This window comes from Chiloscyllium plagiosum, chromosome 3, assembly GCF_004010195.1.
Source record: "Chiloscyllium plagiosum isolate BGI_BamShark_2017 chromosome 3, ASM401019v2, whole genome shotgun sequence".
NCBI classification, from domain to species: domain Eukaryota; kingdom Metazoa; phylum Chordata; class Chondrichthyes; order Orectolobiformes; family Hemiscylliidae; genus Chiloscyllium; species Chiloscyllium plagiosum.
Genome location: NC_057712.1, coordinates 20,058,292 through 20,077,360, shown reverse-complemented (window position 1 = coordinate 20,077,360; position 19,069 = coordinate 20,058,292). Strand labels below are relative to the sequence as shown.

Here is a 19,069-nt window from a genome sequence, read left to right as displayed (position 1 = left end):
TATTCCAACAGTGGCCTAAACAATGTCCTGTACAGCTGCAACATGACCTCCCAACTCCTGTACTCAATACTCTGACCAATAAAGGAAAGCATACCAAACCCCTTCTTCACAATCCTATCTACCTGCGACTCCACTTTCAAGGAGATATGAACCTGCACTCCAAGGTCTCTCTGTTCAGCAGCACTCCCTAGGACCTTACCATTTAGTCCTGCTAAAATTTGCTTTCCCAAAATGGAGCACCTCTCATTATCTAAATTAAACTCCATCTGCCATTCCTCAGCCCTTTGGTCCATCTGATCAAAATCCTGTTGTAATCTGAGGAAACCTTCTTCGCTGTCCACTACACCTCCAATTTTGGTGTCATCTGCAAACTTACTAACTATACTTCTTATGCTCACATCCAAATCATTTATGTAAATGACGATAAGTAGTGGACCACCTCACTTCCCTTTGTTGTGTTCTGTCACTGTCCTAAGATCTTTTAACTGGCTTTGCATTTTAAGAGCTGAAAATGTGTTGCTGGAAAAGCGCAGCAGGTCAGGCAGCATCCAAGGAATAGGAGAATCGACATTTCGGGCATAAGCCCTTCTTCATTCCTGAAGAAGGGCTTATGCCCGAAACGTCGATTCTCCTGTTCCTTGGATGCTGCCTGACCTGCTGCGCTTTTCCAGCAACACATTTTCAGCTCTGATCTCCAGCATCTGCAGTCCTCACTTTCTCCTCTTTGCATTTTAAGACACAAAATATTTTCATAGCTGAAACTAAAGGGGGAAAAAGTCTCACAAGTCGGGCATACCTCACTGGAGCAAATTCCAAGACCAATTATCCGTGAGCATTTGACGAAAAAGGTAGGTTAACGATTCAGGTGAAATTCTTCAATGGAACAAAAGTAATGTGAATGAAACACGAAAGACAATGATGAAGAGTCATCTCGACTCGAAATGTTAGCTTGCTCTCTCGTGGATGCTACCTGACCTTCTGTGATCTCCAGCATCTTTCGTTTTCAGGTGGGAAAGGACTAATTCGTTCGAGCGGTGTGTAAATGTTTAAATGAAATAAACATTCTTGGATGGGGCGGGTTTCTTGTAAAATCACACCCTAATCTCAGTTGAAAGTTCAATACGATGTTGCATTGTTTTGGGAAAAAATAAAATACAACGTAAAACACTAGTAGAACGAAAACGTGGAGTTTGGTGTCCCTGTGATTGGAACAATGGTTACAGTTTGTATCTGAGTCCATTCAGGTGCACTCGTCTCCCAATGCCCAGCCTCCTTTCATTCATTCAATCCTGAGGTTCCAGGATAATCCCACGACAAAGATCGGGGGCGGGACGTGTGAGTGACAGCGCGTTAGGCCAATAGGAAAACCCAAGCCCCGTGTGGCGCCGCTGACCAATGGAAGCCGAGATGCCGGGCCGGTGGGGGCGGGCGGAAGGGCGGAGGCGCGGGACGTGATTGGCCGCCGGGGGTGAAGGGGGCGGGGAGTCTCCCCTGTTGTTATGGCTGTGCGCTGGCGGCGTCTCCCCGTCCAACCAACATGGCTACGGGAGGCAGCGGCACCACCGGCTCCACTCTCCTGCTGCCCCTCAGCGAGGCGATCAATCTCTCTATTGATCAGGTACCGTACGTGGCTTAGTTTTACGACTGCTCGTGCCTTCGACGCCGCCATGTTAAAGTTTGAATTTGCATTCGGAGTGTTTCTCCTTCCCCCTCCTCACCTCGAGCCGTTGTTTGGGGGGGGGGGGTAATGGTGTTGTAAATAACCAAATTCCCCCCCACCCCAACTTCCCCACCGCTCCCCCCCCCCCCCCCAACTCCTGGAATATTTACGTAGCAACCTGTTTCCCCCCCCCCCCCCCCCACCTGGCTGTGGACTATCGAATATTTCCCTGGGTACAAGGTCTCTGCCATAGTTTCCCTCCCCAGATCAATGCCAGTTATTTGATCCCTTCTCCACCCCCCCCCCATATTAATTTGTGGGTGGGTGATTTGTTGTTTAATTTTAATTAATGAGACTCATGGTTGACGCCTCTCTTCCTAACCAGCTTTTGTCATTTTTTTTTAAAAAAACATCAAATATCCCCTGTTTTTTTTAAGCACTTGTGAATTCGATGTGAGTTATTTTCTCTCTTTCTCCCACCATCCACACCCCACGTCATTCAATGTCCGTTTCCAAGTCTGTGCCTCGGTTAAAGGAGATTAGTTATATCTGCCTGTCAGAACACCAAAAATCGCGCCCCTCAAGTTGCTGAGTCCCTGCACTGTACTCGGTCCTCTCGCTTTTCTTGTCGCAGACCCGCGGACTCCACTGGTTGTTGTTGTTGTTGGTGGTTGTTTGTTTGTTTGTGTAAATGTTCTGCCTCATTGCCTTGGCAAGAATCCCCCACCCAGCTTTCCCGGTAGATTCCGAACATCTGTTCCCTCGTCGATGTAAAGTGGTGCACAGGCGAAGTTTCAACACTGGCTGTAAACTTGATTCTGAAGAAGTTTCAGCAAGTAAGATGTCCAGATTGTCGAGCTTATTTGCGAACTTACTGATTTAGGTTGGACGAATGTTATTGCCTCGATGTCTTGTATGTGGAACTACAGGGACAGTGTTTGACGGTCCATTTCGAAGTGCAAGGCGTTCCCTACCCCATCCCCCAATTTGTATGAACTTGTACTGATATTTGCGTCTGTGATCTACTCAAACGTGCATGCGAACTGAAAAAGATAAGATACTTCAGCGTTTTAGTATAGTAAAGGGCATTTGTACATTTCCGGGGCAGCTTGGATATTTGTGATGTGAAGGTTCAGGGAAATTATTTTTGTTCTCTACATTCTCCACCAAGTATCGTCACCACGTATTCCAAAGGCATTGATGGCTTAATTTTCCACATTGTGTTAAGCAATTACTTACTGTTTTGCCATTTTTATTTAAAAGCCCCAGAGTTGATGCCGTTAGGAAAGTGATTATGTGTTAGAGGAAGAATGACAGTTGCTAAGGTGATTGAGATGGAATCAACTGTGTTGCAAGTGAAACAACAGTCATTGTAAACTAAGAGCAACAAGTGCACCTCTGGTTTTAAACCAGATAGTTTGTTTTAAAATTAAATTACTGCTGGTATAAAAGCTTTGATCACATGGTGGCCTAACATTGCATTTTTTTTGCCAGTTATTGATAGGTATACTTGTACTAATTAAACACACCTCTTTCATTCTTGGGGATGTGGATGTTTCTTGCAAAGCCAGCACTTGTTGTCCCTAATAATGCTTTAGTCCATGTGATGGTACATATCTTGTGATGGATAACAGTTCCAGGATTATGAATCAGTGATAGTGAAAGAAAGGAGAACTATTTCCAAATCTGCTGTGTTTCTCAGAGGTAAACTTTAGTGTTTCTATGAGTGTGCTGCTGCTGTTTCTAAATGGCAGAGATTTTGCTTGGTAGGTACTGTCAGCTTGTGGAGTTGCCAATATGTTGATGGGGAAATGAGTGAATATTCAACAATGCCAGTTTATGTTTCATGATTTGGAGACACCGGAGTTGGACTGGGGTGTACAAAGTTGAAAATCACACAACACCAGGTTATAGTCCGACAGGTTTATTCGGAAGCATGAGCTTTCGGAAGCTAGTGCTTCCGAATAAACCTGTTGGACTATAACCTGGTGTTGTGATTTTTCAACTTGGGGTTTCACATCTGTAAACATCTTAAGACACCTTTTCTTGCAGAAGCATTATGAAGCTAAAAGTGGTCATGTAGCTGACATGAGGATAGATTCTGAAACCTTGCACAAAGGTCTAGGTTTTAAGGAGCAACCTAATAGAGGAATGAAAGGTAACGAGGAGGAAAAAGTTGTATGTAGCCAGTTCAAAGCTCAGCTGCAAGCGGTGGAGAGAAAATTAGGGATTCTCAAGAGACCAGAATTAGATGAGTGCAGATATTTGAAGGTTATGGGGCTGAAGGAGTTTTAAGAGGTGGGAGCATTGGTGGACTTTGAAAGAGGAATGAGAATTTTTAAATTACACTGACTCCTGATCAAGCATTAATGTAGAGTAGCAAAAATGGGAATGATAGGTAAATGGGACTTCATTAGATTAGATTAGATTAGATTACTTACAGTGTGGAAACAGGCCCTTTGGCCCAACAAGTCCATACCGACCCTCCGAAGAGCAACCCACCCAGACCCATTCCCCTACATTTACCCCTTCACCTAACTCTATGGGCAATTTAGCACAGCCAATTCACCTAACCTGCACATTTTTGGACTGTGGGAGGAAATCAGAGCACCCGGAGTAAACCCACGCAGATACGAGGAGAATGTGCAAACTCCACACAGACAGTTGCCTGAGGTGGGAATTGAACCCGAGTCTCTGGCGCTGTGAGGCAGACTTGGTACAAGTAGGGGAGAAAGTGAGGTCTGCAGATGCTGGAGATCAAAGTTGAAACTTTATTGCTGGAACAGCACAGCAGGTCAGGCAGCATCCAGGGAACAGGAGATTCGACGTTTCGGACACAGGCCCTTCTTCAGGAAGAAGGGCCTGTGCCCGAAACGTCGAATCTCCTGTTCCCTGGATGCTGCCTGACCTGCTGTGCTGTTCCAGCAATAAAAGTTCAAACTTGGTACAAGTAGGGAGATGGGAAGCAATTTTTTTGGATGAGTTCAAGTTTATGGACAGCAGGATATTGTAGATGACCACAGATTTAGGAATAGTCAAGTCTTGAGATAATAAAAGCATGGATGAAGGATTTAGAAACAGGTGAGCTGAAGCAGGGCAAATATTGGTCGGTGTCAGAGATGGAAAAAGACAATCTTAGTTGTTCTATGGATATGTGGTTGAAAGTTCATATCTTGGTTAAATATTTCATTAACGTTGTCAACATCCTGGTTCAGCCTTTAATGGTTCCAGGATGATGGATGAAGTCCCTGAGCTGGGAAACAGAGTTTGTAGCATGGAATGAAGGCAGCAGCTTTGGTCTTCCCAATGTTTAATTGGAGGAAGTTTCTAACTATTTTGGTCCTGGATGTCGGATAAGTGAGACATCCTCCATCAGAGGACAAAGTAGCCTGTTTGATTGATGTGTTTCTTTTTTGTATTTGTTGAAGGAATAATAACGGACTCCTGAATTGTGCAATGGAGATGGATGAAAGTATTTATTGAGTCATGTTGCTGAATATCCAGTCTCTGACCTGCTTTTGTAACCTCAGTATTTGTGGCTGGCCCAACTAAATTCCTGGTCAGTGGACTAAGATGTTGCTGGGAATTTGCCAATGGTCATATCACTGAATGCAATAGCAAGTTGGTTAAACTTTCTCTTGCTGGAGAAAGTCATTGTTTGATACAAGTTAATCGTCACTTCTCAACTCAAACCTGTTCAAACTTTGCCGTATGCAAACATCTTGCTTCATTATCTGAAGAATTGCGCAGTAATCAGAAAGCATTTTGTATTTCTGACCATAAGATGAAGGAAAAGGAGTAGCTGATATTGGATTGGGGCCATAACTGAGGAACCCACTTTGCGTTGTCTGGAGTTGAGACAAACATGAGAGCCAAATAGTGAAACAAGTCCAATAAATAATAACAGTTGAAATAAAAGACCAATTAATTTGTACTGGAGATAGTCAGTCAGTGAATGATTACTATTGGCCAGAATATATCAGCTTCCTCTGTACTTTTGAATGTTGCCATTCTAAATTTCCATGTCCAGCCAAATGGGCAGATAGATTTTGTCATCAGCACATCAGTTGAGAGGCAAAATGTACAATGAAAGCTTAAGAAGTGTAAGGAATAGGAGAAAGCAGGAGCGGAGTTGCTATTAATTTCAATTTGGAGTGGAGACATTTGTTTTTTTATGCATATAATAATAGAGGGAAAGTTTAAGCTTAAAGTGTAATCTTCAGAAATTGGGCAAGAAATAGAAAGGAAGAATGATCTGTGACAGATTACCTTAACCCAAATGACTTAAATTGCACTCTGAAAAATATCTATTTCTACTTGTGCCATTCTTTTTAAACTATTTATTATAATTAATTTTGAGCAAAGAGAGAAACAAGTAATTTTTACACAAACTATAACTGGATTACATGATGTTTGTTAGTATTTGATATTCTGCTCTGCAGTTCAATTTTTGATGTGTTTATACTGTTGTATACGTGTATTAATTTTTTTTAAAAGCTTTTTTATAGATAATAGTTTTGGGTGGAAGCTAGTTTTTCTTTATGACCATGTTGACTATTTATTGACTCAGCTGCACATAGTGCATATGCTTATCAAAGCAGTTTTAGTTAAATGCAGAAACCAAAATGTTATGAATGGTGGAAAAAGTATCTCAGTCATCATCTGCTGAATGAAACAGGATACAATTCAAATTTTCTAACCTTCAGTTAGCATTGTAAGAATTGAAATAAGCTGGGATGTAATTTGTCTTAAGTAAATAGAGATCAAAAAGTGTTTATTGCCTGTTTGTCCCTTGGGATGTAACAAAGAATAAAGTCTGTGACAAGGTAAAAGGTCAGAGATTAAATGACAGAAATATCGATTGTACAAGATAAAGAAGATGGCAATGACACAAGAAGCAAACATTGGTTCAAGAAGATGTACAAGTGTGAATACAGCAAATATAGTGTTGAATTTTCAGAATCTCAATGTGGTAAACAAGAATATTTTATTTCAGATATGATTACATTCTCCACTTTGTGAAAGGCAATCGCTGGAACTGCCGTTGGGAAATGACATGTTTTTGCATCTATTTTCCCTTTTCACAGTAGTTTTCATAAGAAACTGTAGTCAAAGTACATGGTTTATCCCCTTTATCCTGCTGTATTATTTGTATGGACACAATTGATTATCTGTCTCACTCCATTTTCATACCCTTTTCCACATTCCTAAAATATACTATTGATGAACATCCATAATGGTCTAGGGTAAACATTTTAAGTTCCATGCTTTTGTTTTAAATGCTACTTTTCTATTAATACTATCAAAGTGAAAAATCTCCCATCTCCCCCAGCATCTTCGAACTGCCACATTTATTGCCTATTCAATTAACCTGTCTTAAATCTCATGCAGCTTCTCACAATTTATATTCCCACCTACTTTGTATAATCAGCAAACTTGGATATGTTATTCTTGACCTGTTTTAGTCCAGTTTGAATCCACTGTGACTCTTCTTAAGTACTCTTTTTGGATACTGAAGAAGAGATGTAATGGATTCAGTGTTGACACTCTTGCTGTACAAATGTTGCTAGACATACTGATTTTCTGCAGAATTTTGTTTTCCTCTCCAATTCCAGCAGCTACAGTGTTTACTTTTATTTTGATGTTTGCCTGATTAATTGCTCAAAGTTTGGGAGAGTCCAGAACTAGAGGGCGAGAAGTTTATGGTGAGAAGATTACAGATTTAAAAGGGACGTAAGGGCCAACCTTTTCACGCAGAAGGTGTTATGTATGTGTAATGAGCTGTCAGAAGTAGTGGTAGATGCTGGGACAGTTACCCATCTAGATGCCCTTTAAATGTTGTATATGAATAAGAAGGATTTAGAGGGATATGGGCCAAGTGCTGGCAAGTGGAACTAGATTAGGTTCGGGTATCTGGTCAGCATGGATGAGTTGGACCAAAGGGTCTGCTTCTGTGCTGCACATCTCTATGACTCTGACTTGATCTGTAAGTTAGGCTATATCAATTCATGAAGGATGGCATCCACGTCCCTTTGGACTATAATACTTTCCAATCCCCCTCCATTTCTAAGAAATTGTCTGTTGTTCTATTTTTCTATCGTTGTTTTATATATGCCATGGTCTTGCCCCATTCATGTAGTCTATCTCACTCTTTTTCAGCTTTCTTGCTTCTTTCAAAATTTGTATTTTCATTTTGTCATCAGAATGTTTGGAAAAGTAAACAATTGTAATCCTCTCATTGAATCTTGTTGCACCCAAGTATAACAGCCTGCCATCGTGAGAATCAGTTTGTTCCTAGGCTCTGCTTTGTCTGACAATACTTAGTCCATCCTAGTATATTACCCTCAGTCCCATGTGATCTGATTTTAATTACTAACTTACTATCTACTTGCGTGAGACCTTATTAAAAGCTTTCTGAATGTCCAAATTTGCCACGTCTACTGGCTTTCTTTTGTGTTGCGAGTAACAAAATAAGAGTCACAATAGGTTTGTCAAACATCATTTTTCTTTCATAAATCCATGTTTACTGCACCATTGTATCATCTATTTTATAAGGTGAGTTATTAATTCTTTTATTTCTAACACTCTCTACTTCTGACATCAAGCTAATAGGTTTGTAGTTCTCCATTTTCCCTCTCCTTCCCTTTTTTAAATGAGGTTACATTTGTTACTTTCCAGTCTGTAGATTTGGAGAAAAATTTCTGCAGAACTTTGAAAGTATTCACTACCACCTCAAATTCTGGGATGTTACTCCTCTCTTTCAGGGCATTAATCACCCTTCCATCCAGTTAATGTTTCAAGTTGTATCTCCTTTTTCTAACATGATTTCTTTCAGTACCACAGTTTCACAAGTCCTTTTGTTACCCAGTGTTTCTGGAAGATTCTCTATATTCATGGAGGAATTTCTCTGCCATTTCCCTATTCTGTTTTTAAATACTCTCTTTTCTGTCAATAATGATCCTGCATTTGTTTGGTTAATCTTTCTGTGTCACATTCCTAAAAATGCGCTTTTGCAATCTGCCTTTATTTCTCACTAATTTGCATTCACATACTCTTTTTTTTTTCCCCTTTATCAATTCCTTGGTAATCCTTTGGATTCTAAATTGCTTCCAATCTAGAGGTTAACTACATTTTATGGCACCTTTTGTAAGCCATCTCCTTTGATCTAATGCAGTCTTACTTTCATTAACCAGGGCTTATGCCCGAAACGTCGATTCTCCTGTTCCCTGGATGCTGCCTGACCTGCTGCGCTTTTCCAGCAACACATTTTCAGCTTTCACTAACCACAGTTGATTCACTTTTCCCTTTGTATGTTTTGTACTTTTAAAGGAATGAATATATAGAGACCTTGTTTTAAATACAATTTTAAATAGCAACCATTACCTGTTGATTATCAAATCCTCTCATGAATTTTTCTGTCTATCATGAATAACTTGCTTCTTGTACCTTCATAGTTTGTTTTTTTTCATAGAAATATTCCCTTTCTCCCAACACTCTAGTTCCGGTCCATTAGTCTATCCTCCTTCAGTGTTAAGCTATTAACGTTATCTCTGAATCCATAATCTGCATTTTAACCTCTTTTGAGTTGTGCCTTATTGAAGCATTTTGGAAAGGATATGGCCAGCGAATGCATTGGAACACTGCCACCTGCATATTTTTCTCCAAGCTACACATCTTCCCGGCTTGGAATTTGTCATGGATAACTTTCTGTCATTGGGTCAAAATCCTAACTCCCTTCCTATTTGTGATTGGGATTGTATCTACAACATATGGACGACTGTAGTTCAAGAAGACTGCTTTATGCAATCTTGATAGGGGGTTATTTAACTCAATTGGCTGGATGGCTCATTTGCAATGCAGAGTGTCTCCAACAATATGCCTGCAACAGCTGAGGTGAATCCTTAACCTCGCTCTTTTCCTGAGGAGTGGTGACCCCTGGGTTAAAGTTGTCACCGGTCATCTGTCTCTGTGTCGTCTGTCTCTCCTGTCCCTCTCTCTCCCTCCCCTGTCTCTCCCCCACACAATAAATGCGCCAGCAGCACCCACATTGCATGAAACAATGCAGTAAAGTACAGTAGAGACATATCACCGGATATACGAATGACACATAGCTGTTGGGATTGAAAGAGGTCAGGACATTCTCTAACTAAAAATACCACCTGCTTTACAGGGCCACTACAATATGTGCAAAGCAGGGATTTGTTTGATCCTGTAGAGAAATGATTGCGGTGCATAGTGGAAACCTGTTTAAAGCAACAAAGGGGACCTGATTTATGTAGGGTGGAGAATTGTAAAACATTGGAAAAAATAATCACTGTAAACAAAGTCGAGAACAATCTTGAAACATAAGGAGGCATGATCATTGTGGAATAAGAACTGATTAGCTTTACAAAGGACATGATCACTGGAATGCGTTGACTAGAGACTTGTGTAATTTCACTTGGGATTACAATAGTATAATTATTTTAGGTAACTTGCACCCACAATATTAATTAGGATGCCTGAGTACCTGGCATGATTGTATAGTGGAGAATCTGCAAAACAAATTAGGAAAGTTATCTCTTCATCAACTGTATTCTCTGCATTCAAACTCTCCAAAAAACTGCCTTGTTCAGACTCTCAACTGCCTCTGACTCATGTCATTTGAACTCTATAAATTCTGTGTCTTATGATCCCGCCTTACTAGCTACCAGATGAAGGAGCAGCACTTCAAAAGCTAGTACTTCCAAATCATCAGCATGACCAATTTTGACTGTTTTTATTTATTTTTGTTTATGCATCTACTTAAGTCCTCTTTAAAGTTTCCAACCAGTCAGTATAACTTCTGGTCCTTCTAAAGATGTCTTTTTTCTCTTTAAGGAATTAATGGATTCTTTAGAGGCAGTAACTGGTGGGGTGCCACAGGGATCGGTGCTAGGATCACAGATATTCACATCATACATTTTGTTCCCTCATCCAGTTCATTAATATAACATCTCAAATTTTGCTGATGTTACTAAGTTGGGAGGGTGAACTGTGTCAAGGATGCAGAGATCCTTCAGCATGATCTGGACAGGTTGTGTGAGCGGGCAAATCAATGGTAGATTCAGTATAATTTGGACAAATGTGAGGTTATTCAGTCTGGAAGCAAAAACAAGGCAAATTACTGCTTGAATGCCTGTAAATTTGGAAAGGGGAGTGTGCAATGGGACCTGGTTGTCCTTGAGCAAAAATCGCTGAAAGTAAGCATACAGGTGCAGCAGGCAGTAAAGAAGGCAAAGAGTATGTTGACCTTCATTGCGAGAGCTTTTGAGTATAGGAGCAGGGACCTTGGTGCGGCCACACCGAGAATAAAGTGTACGGATTTTGCCTCCTTTTCTGAGGAAGGTTGCTCTTATTCTCGAGGGAGTGCAGCAAAGACTTACAAAGCTGATTCTGGGAATGGTGGGACAGACATATGAGGAGAGGTTGACTAGGTTAGGATTGTTCCCAGGTAAATAGTGCGGTGAGGAAGGCATATGGCGTACTGGCTTTTATTGGTAGAGGAATTGAGTTCCGGAGCCCTGAGGTCATGATGCAGTTGTATAAAACTCTGGTGCGGCCACATCTGGAATATTGTGTGCAGTTTTGGTCGCCATACTATAAGAAGGATGTGGAGGCACTGGAACGGGTGCAGAGGAGGTTTACCAGGATGTTGCCTGGTATGGAAGGAAAATCGTATGAGGAAAGACTGAGGCACTTGGGGCTGTTTTCACTAGAGAAAAGAAGGTTTAGGGGTGACTTGATTGAGGTGTACAAGATGATTAGGGGGTTAGATAGGGTCGACAGTATGAACCTTTGCCCGCGTATTGAGTCGGGTATTACAAGGGGGCATAGCTATAAATTAAGGGGGGGTAGATATAGGACTGAAGTTAGGGGTAGGTTCTCCACTCAGCGAGTCGTAAGTTCATGGAATGCCCTGCCAGTAGCAGTGGTGGACTCTCCCTCTTTATGGGCATTTAAGCGAGCATTGGATAGGTATATGGAGGATAGTGGGTTAGTATAGGTTAGGTGGGCTTGGATCGGCGCAACATCGAGGGCCAAAGGGCCTGTACTGCGCTGTATTCTTCTATGTTCTATGTTCTATGTTTTTGCTGGAGTTCAGACAAATGAGGGGGGAATCTCATAGACACTTTGAAAATTCTAACTGGACTTGACAGGGTAGATGCGGAGAGGATGTTCCCGATGGTGAGTGCATCCAGAAGCGGGGTCACACACTGAGGATTCAGGGTGGAACATTTAGGGTGGAGATGAGACATGTCTTCACCCAAAGAGTGGGGAGTCTGTGGAATTCATTACCATAGGAAGTAGTTGATGCCAGAACATTGAATGTATTCAAGAGGTGGCTAGATATTGTACTTGGGGCAAATGGAATCAAAGGTTACAGGGAGAAAGCAGGGGATTGGACTATTGAGTTGGATGATCAGCCATGATTATGATGAATGGCGGAGCAGGTTCAAAGGGCTGAATGGCCTCCTCCTGCTCCTATCTATGTTTAGTACACTAAGTTCCTCACTTTTATGAACTACCTTTTCTGGTACAGATTTTGACTTCTGTTGATGAGAAAAGACACAGTATTTGTTCAACATCTCTCATACACAAAATTAGCATGCGGCTTCATTGTCTGCTTCCGTGACTAACATTTAATTCAGCCCCTCTGTTTCCTATATACTAATCAAAGCCATTGCAATCTATTTTATTCTCCTCACTAAATTGATTTTTTTTGGTTCTTTTGGTTTTTCCGTATAAAATTCTGAATGCCTGGTGAGTGCCAAAATACTTTTTTTCCCCTCCCCCATGGCCAGTTAATTGAAGGCCAACGTTTGCATGGATGGAGAGAGAGGAAAAAAAACTGCAGGTGCTGGAATCCAAAGTAGACAGACAGGAGCTGGAAGAACATGGCAAGCAGGCAGCATCAGGAGCTGGAGAAGTCACCGTTTCAGGTATAACTCTTCAGGACTAGATGGGTGGAGAAGGGGGCGAGCTACAGATAGAGGGATGGAGTGGTTGAGGCAGTGGTAGGCTGCCTCACCCTTATGTGACTCTTCCCCACCCACCCCAACCCCCTCTTTATCTGTAGCTGCCCCCACCCCCTCATCTAGTGCTGAGGAAGGGTTATGCTTGAAATGTTGACGTCTTCACCTCCTGATGCTGCCTGGCTTGTTGTGATCTTCTGCCTCCTGTTTGCCAGCTTTTGCATGGAGGTCAGAAAAAAGTGCTCTAAGGACACAATGAAAAATTTCAACATCATCTAGAGATATGAGATTCCCATATTGGATTGCTCTGCTCTGTTTGTCTCGTCAACAAAGGTGCTATCACTTGTGCAAAAAGAGACATGTTGACTGACTGGGAACATTTAAGTGGATGTTCAGTGCTAGAAGCATCTGTTTTGTAGCAGCAGTGCATTCTTTGAACTTTGTGCTGAGGAGCTGGTACAGGGGCAGGGCTTGATGTTTTGGGATCATGGGTGAGGAAGTTGTAGTCAAGAGCAAGACAGAAAATGAGGTAAGACTGCTAAATTAAATTGCATTTATTTCAATGCAAGAGGCACCCAGATAAGGCAGATTAACTCAGCATGGTTGGGAACGTGGGACTGGGATATTATGGCTGTTACGGAAACATGACTCTGGGAAGGGCAGGATTGGCATCTTAATTTTCCAGGATATGTGCTATCGGAAGGCTAGAAGGGGGGCAATAAAGAAGGGAGAGTGTTGTTTTTGGTTAAAGATAAAGTTGCAGCTGTAAGGAGAATTTGTGAGAAGATCTGTTATCTTTAAGAATAATAAGGTTTTAATAGTAGGGTATTTTAACTTTTCGAGTAGAGACTGGGATTGCCCATAGTGTTAAGGGCTTCGATGGAGAGGAATTTAAGTGTATCGAAGAACATTTTGATGTTCAGTCTGTGGTTGCACCTTTTAAGAGAAGGAGCAAAACTTGACCTTCTCCTAGGAAATAAGACAGAACAGGTGACTGAGGGGTTAGTGGGGGAACACTTTGGGGCCAGTGATCATAATTATTTTAAAACTAATAGAAATATGGAAAAGGACGTACCTGATCTAAAGTTATTTCTAAATTGGAGGAAAGCCAATTTAGAAAGTATTAAACAAGACTTTAAAAGTTGACTGGGAGACACTATATGCAAGTAAAGGGGCAGGTGGGATGCGGGAGCCCTTTAAAAATGTTAATATGTTCCTGTTCGTGTGAAGGATAAGGGGATGATGGATGACGTCAGAAATTAGAGTCTGGCCAAGAAAATGGAGGCATCTGCCCGGTCAAGTGAATCTCTTGAGGAATATAGAGGCAGTAGGAATACGCTTGAGGGAAAACAGGAGGGCAAAAAGGGGAGATGAAATAGAATCCAAAGAGATCCTCCAAATGCATTAAGGGAAGAAAGAATAACTAGGGAGAGAATTGAGTCCCTTAAAAATCAATCCATGTATGGAATCACAGGAGATGGTTGAGGTACTAACTGAGTATTACTGTGAAGGAGGGTATGGAAGCTAGAGAACATGAAGAAATAAGTAGATATCTTGAAATCTTCATATTATAGAGGAGGTGGTGCTGGGCATCTTAAAATACTTAGTGGTGGATAAATGATCTGATCAGGTATGGCCCAGAACTTTGAGCAAAGCTAGGGAAGAGATTGCTGGGCTCCTTGCTGAGATATTTGTACCATTTTGATAGCCAACTTCCAGTCTTCCAGTACCTTATCCCTGTGGCTAATGTGGTGCCATTATTTAAAAAATGTAGTAAGGAAAAGCCAGGTAAATATAGACTTGAGTCTGATGTCTATGGTGGGTAAGTTGTTGGGAGAGGTTTGAGGGACAGGATTTATGTGCATTTGGAAAGGCAAGGACTGATTAGGGATAGTCAGCATGTGTGTAGGAAATTCTCATTTGACTGAGTTTTTTTTTGAAGAAGTGACAAAGATGATTGAAGGCAGACTGTTAGGTGTTGTCTATATGCACATCAAGGTGTTCAAAGTTCCACATGGTAGACTAATGAGGTTAGATTATATGGAATCCAGGGGAAGCTGGCCAATTGGATACAGAATTGTCTTGAAATTAGAAGACAGAGGGTGGTGGTAAAGGATTGTTTTTCTGGACTGGAGGCTTGTGACCTGTGGTGTGTAGCTAGGATTGGTGCAAGGTCTACTGCTTAAATGATTTGGATGTGAATATAGGAGGTATGGTTGGTAAGTTTGCAGATGATACCAAAATTGGTCATGCTGATGAGGTGCTGATGTTGGACTGAGGTGGGCAAAGTTTAAAAATCTCACAACACCAGGTTGTAGTCCAACAGGTTTATTTGGAAGTACTGGCAGGCTCATAAGACAGAGCTTATAGCCCATGATCATAGTGTCATGCAACTGATATGATATATTGAACATAGTAGACAGTGAAGAAGGTTATTTTGAAGTCCAATGTGACATTGATAAGAAGGGCCAAGGGCTGAAGGAGTGGCAGATGCTGTTTAATTTTAGATAAACGAGGTGTTGTGTTTTTGTAAGGCAAATATGGGCAGGACTTGTACATTTAATGGTAGGGCTTTATGGAGTGTTGCTGAACAAAGGGACCTAGGGGTACAGGTGCAGGGTTCCTGGTAAATGAAGTCATAACCAGACAAGGTGGTGAAGAAGGTGTTTGACAAGCTTACCTTTTATTGGTTAGTGCATTGAGTATAAGAATTGGGATGTCACATTGCAGGGCGAAAGTGAGAACTGCTGGTGCTGGAGGTTAGAGTGAAAAGTGTGGTGCTGGAGAAGCACAGCAGGTCAGGCAACATCCGAGGGGCAGGAAAATCGACGTTTCGGGCAAAAGCCTGATATCAAAAATTCCTGATGAAGGACTTTTGCCCAAAATGTCGATTTTCCTGCACCTCAGATGCTGCCTGATCAGCTGTGCTTTTCCAGCACCACACTCTGTCACACTGCAGCTGTGCAGGACATTGGCTGTGCTATTTTTGGAATCCTGCACTCAGTTCTCGTCTCCCTGCTTTAGGAAAGATGTTGCTAAACTTGAAAGGGTTCAGGAAAGATTTACAGGGACATCGTTGGGATTGGAAGGCCTGAGCTAAAGGGAGAGGATGGAGAGGTTGAATAGGCTGGTGCTATTTCTCCCACAGTGTTGGAGACTGAAGGGTGATCTTCTATCTAGAGGTTTATAAAATCATGAGGTGCAGTGAATAGCCACGTCAGGGTGTTTTCCCCGCGTTAGAGGATACTAAAACTGAAGGGCATCTTTTTCATGCAGAGGGTGGTGCCTGCATGGAACAAGCTGCCAGAGGAAGTGGTGGAGGTGCGTACAATTACAACATGTTTAAAAAGCATCTGGATGGGTACATGAATAGGAGGAGTTTAGAGGGGTATGGGCCAAATGCTGGTAAATGGGACTAGATTGATTACGATATCTGACTGACATTGATGAATTGGTCCAAAAGGTCTGTTTCCATGCTGTGTAACTCTGATTCTATGACTCTAACGTGGTTTGATTTAGTCATGTGGACACCTCACATCTGAAACATAATTCAGTGATCTCTTGTTGATGTCGTCGTCATCTTGAGTTGGAAGAGTGAACACATGCAAAACTAACTGTCCTCCTGAAGTATTAAATCACTGAGGTATATTGAATTTCCTTTGTAGCACTTTTATCCCCTCTTAAAATATCAACAGAAAAAATAAGTACTCTATTTGAAAATGCTGATTTAGTGAATGCAAAAGAAAAACCTTAATTTCATGTTCGATATGAGATTCACTTGAGTGGAAAAGTGTGGTGCTGGAAAAGCACAGCAGGTCAGGCAGCATCCGAGGATCAGGGGAATCGATCTCTTGAGCATAAGCCCTTCAGACTCTGATCTCCAGCATCTGCAGTCTTCATTTTCTCCTTGCTGTTGATTCACTAGTCAAGAACTAGAGGTCTTGTTGTGTATGTATTCACTCTGGTAAGTATAACATTGTTTCCTCTGGGAATTTCTTTGAACTCCCTCATCAAATTGCCAAGTGCCTGATACTTTATAACATTATCCAAATGTTCTGTTCTTTTTCCATCATGTCAATCATGTTGGTAGTAAAACATCAACATCTTTTTTTTAATTAATTCTCAGTATGAACAGTTTGAACTTTTTAGGTGTTCATCTAAATATCTGTTGTGTTTTGTGCTGGCTGCATCTGTTAGTTGATAACTTATGCACAATATCTGGTTAAGCACTCTGCTTAAAGCAGTCAAGTTCATGTGAGATAAGTTAAATCAATGTTATATCTCAATTAGCATGTTTGGCCTTCACCCCATTGCAAATGAAGGGAGGGAAAGAGAGGACTTTGGATTTCTACATTTTAAAAAAAAATGGTTTTCCCTGGAGCACTAAGTCCTATGGTTGCTGCACATCCATAGCAAATGAATTTCATTACTTAATTTTTGGTGTTTGAATTTTTTTATTCCTTTGTTTCCACTGTACCCTTAGTGTTCCTTAAGCCTTTCTACTTCTTTAAATGTAGTCATGCACACATTACATAACCATTTGTTCTCTCCAATGAGTCATCTGTTTTTATGGCTACAAAGTGAATGATAGTTGAACGTTGCCCCTTGTGAGTATTAATAGTGAGATTTTTACCTACCCTTATCACTCAGAAGCTGCAAATAACAACAATTTAGTCTATGGCTGATAAGGCCAATTTTTTTCCAGTTCTTTTACTCTTGTAAAAATTATCCTGAATGTTAATTTTTTTTGAAGATAGTTGATGTAGCTCCCCTCATATCCAGTCTGTGTCTTAAACACACGAATCTGTGCATGTGCACTATAATTTCAACTGATGTTAATATTTGACAAGTCAATCTCAGAATGAAACCTGCTTTAATTGTTCAAAAGTTTAATTTTTGCAGTTGGTCACTATGGTGATTAGTCACTGAACATAGTCACGTGAGCAGCTAAAGTTCATTTCAACATTAAATACAAAACTTTGAAATATTTTATATAAGACGTATTTTGAAAAAAATCATAATATAAATGGCAGAAACATATATTGCTGGTAAAATATTGAATTTCTTTTTCACATACTCCATTTCAAAGCTTAAATTGCCAGTTGCTTTGTTTAATTTATTGTTGTGAACCTCCTTTTCAGGTCTTAGGATCCAGATTACTTTTCCATTTTGATTTGGCCAAGAGATTTCGATAAACTCTTTCAACATGGAGATTCTATGAAGCTTAAAAAAAAAATCCTTCTCCAAGAATGAAATTACTTCCCTTGAACTGAGCTTCAGTCTTCTGCTGAATGAAAGTGAAACTTGAATCTTCTGAACAAAACACAAACCAACTTAGCCTGATCACTTCTTTTTTCATCAGTTAATACCATTGGTAACATGATTTCATGGAAATAATGTCTTTGGGTCACTTTTCCAAATTACTTGATGACCTATTTATATAAAATTGCCTTCACAGAAATGAAATTAAAATCAATTTGCCTTTATTTCAAAATCTAAATTCCCACAAATACATTACATACTTTTTTATTCACAGTGCACATAGATGCAACCTAAATTGCAAACAGCAACATTTTGCTACCCTTTGTGTAAAATTTAAAAGAAATTCTAGCATTTCCACAATGCCATTGCATTGACATTTGTGACTGTACTCCCACCAGATATCCTTTATTGTCACAGCAGTGGTATAAGAATGTGACTCAGTGTCATCTACTCAAGTAATTAGGATGGATATTAAATGTTGGACTTAACAACAGCCCTCTCATCTCCTGAAAGAAGAAAAATACCAACAACACAATCACTTCAGCTCTCTCAACTCCTTCACTGCCTCTATTGTCAACCTGCTTATCCATCACCCAGCATTGTTGAGCAGGAATTTCTTTTACTTGAGCTTCAAGAAAGCTGAAACATTTTCTTTTGCCTCCATATTTAAATTCTTCTACCTATCTAACCTCCATCTTGGCCACTTCTGGGGTCAAACCTGCTTTTGAATTCTAGTTAACCGTAAGATTAGCTCTTGATCTCATTGTCTTCATTGCTAAAATAATCGACTTCTATTTCTTCATTGCTCTTGCTGCTAAACTATCATTTTGATGCTTTAATCTCTCCATGTGCACTGATCTACCTATTGAATTTTTCCTTCCCATCTTCAGGCTTTCACCCTCCATGAATTTGAGCTCATCCAAAATTTTCTGTTGTTTAACTCACCAACATTCAATTCCATTCACCCATCAGACTTTTGCTTGCTGACTTGCATTTAACTCCTAGTCTATCAATGCCTTGATTTTTATCCTAGTGTTAACATTCCTTTTTCTGTCCCACCTCCTTAATACAATATTGCTACAATCTCTTCTAATCATACAGCCATCAGTACAGTGGATGTTCTCAATTTTGACCTCTTGTTATTCCCGAACTC

General features: G+C 40.7%; 1 protein-coding gene across 1 annotated transcript in view; it reads left to right on the top strand.

Annotated features, from left to right (window-relative positions):
• Window positions 1-1,471: 1,471 nt before the first annotated feature.
• LOC122541510 (lysophospholipid acyltransferase 2-like) overlaps window positions 1,472-19,069 on the top strand; it is a 130,841-nt gene continuing 113,243 nt past the window's right edge. The window contains exon 1 of the mRNA XM_043678334.1: window positions 1,472-1,618. Coding sequence (XP_043534269.1) covers window positions 1,538-1,618 — 81 coding nt within the window. The 5' untranslated portion in view covers window positions 1,472-1,537. The remainder of the gene's footprint in view (window positions 1,619-19,069) is intronic.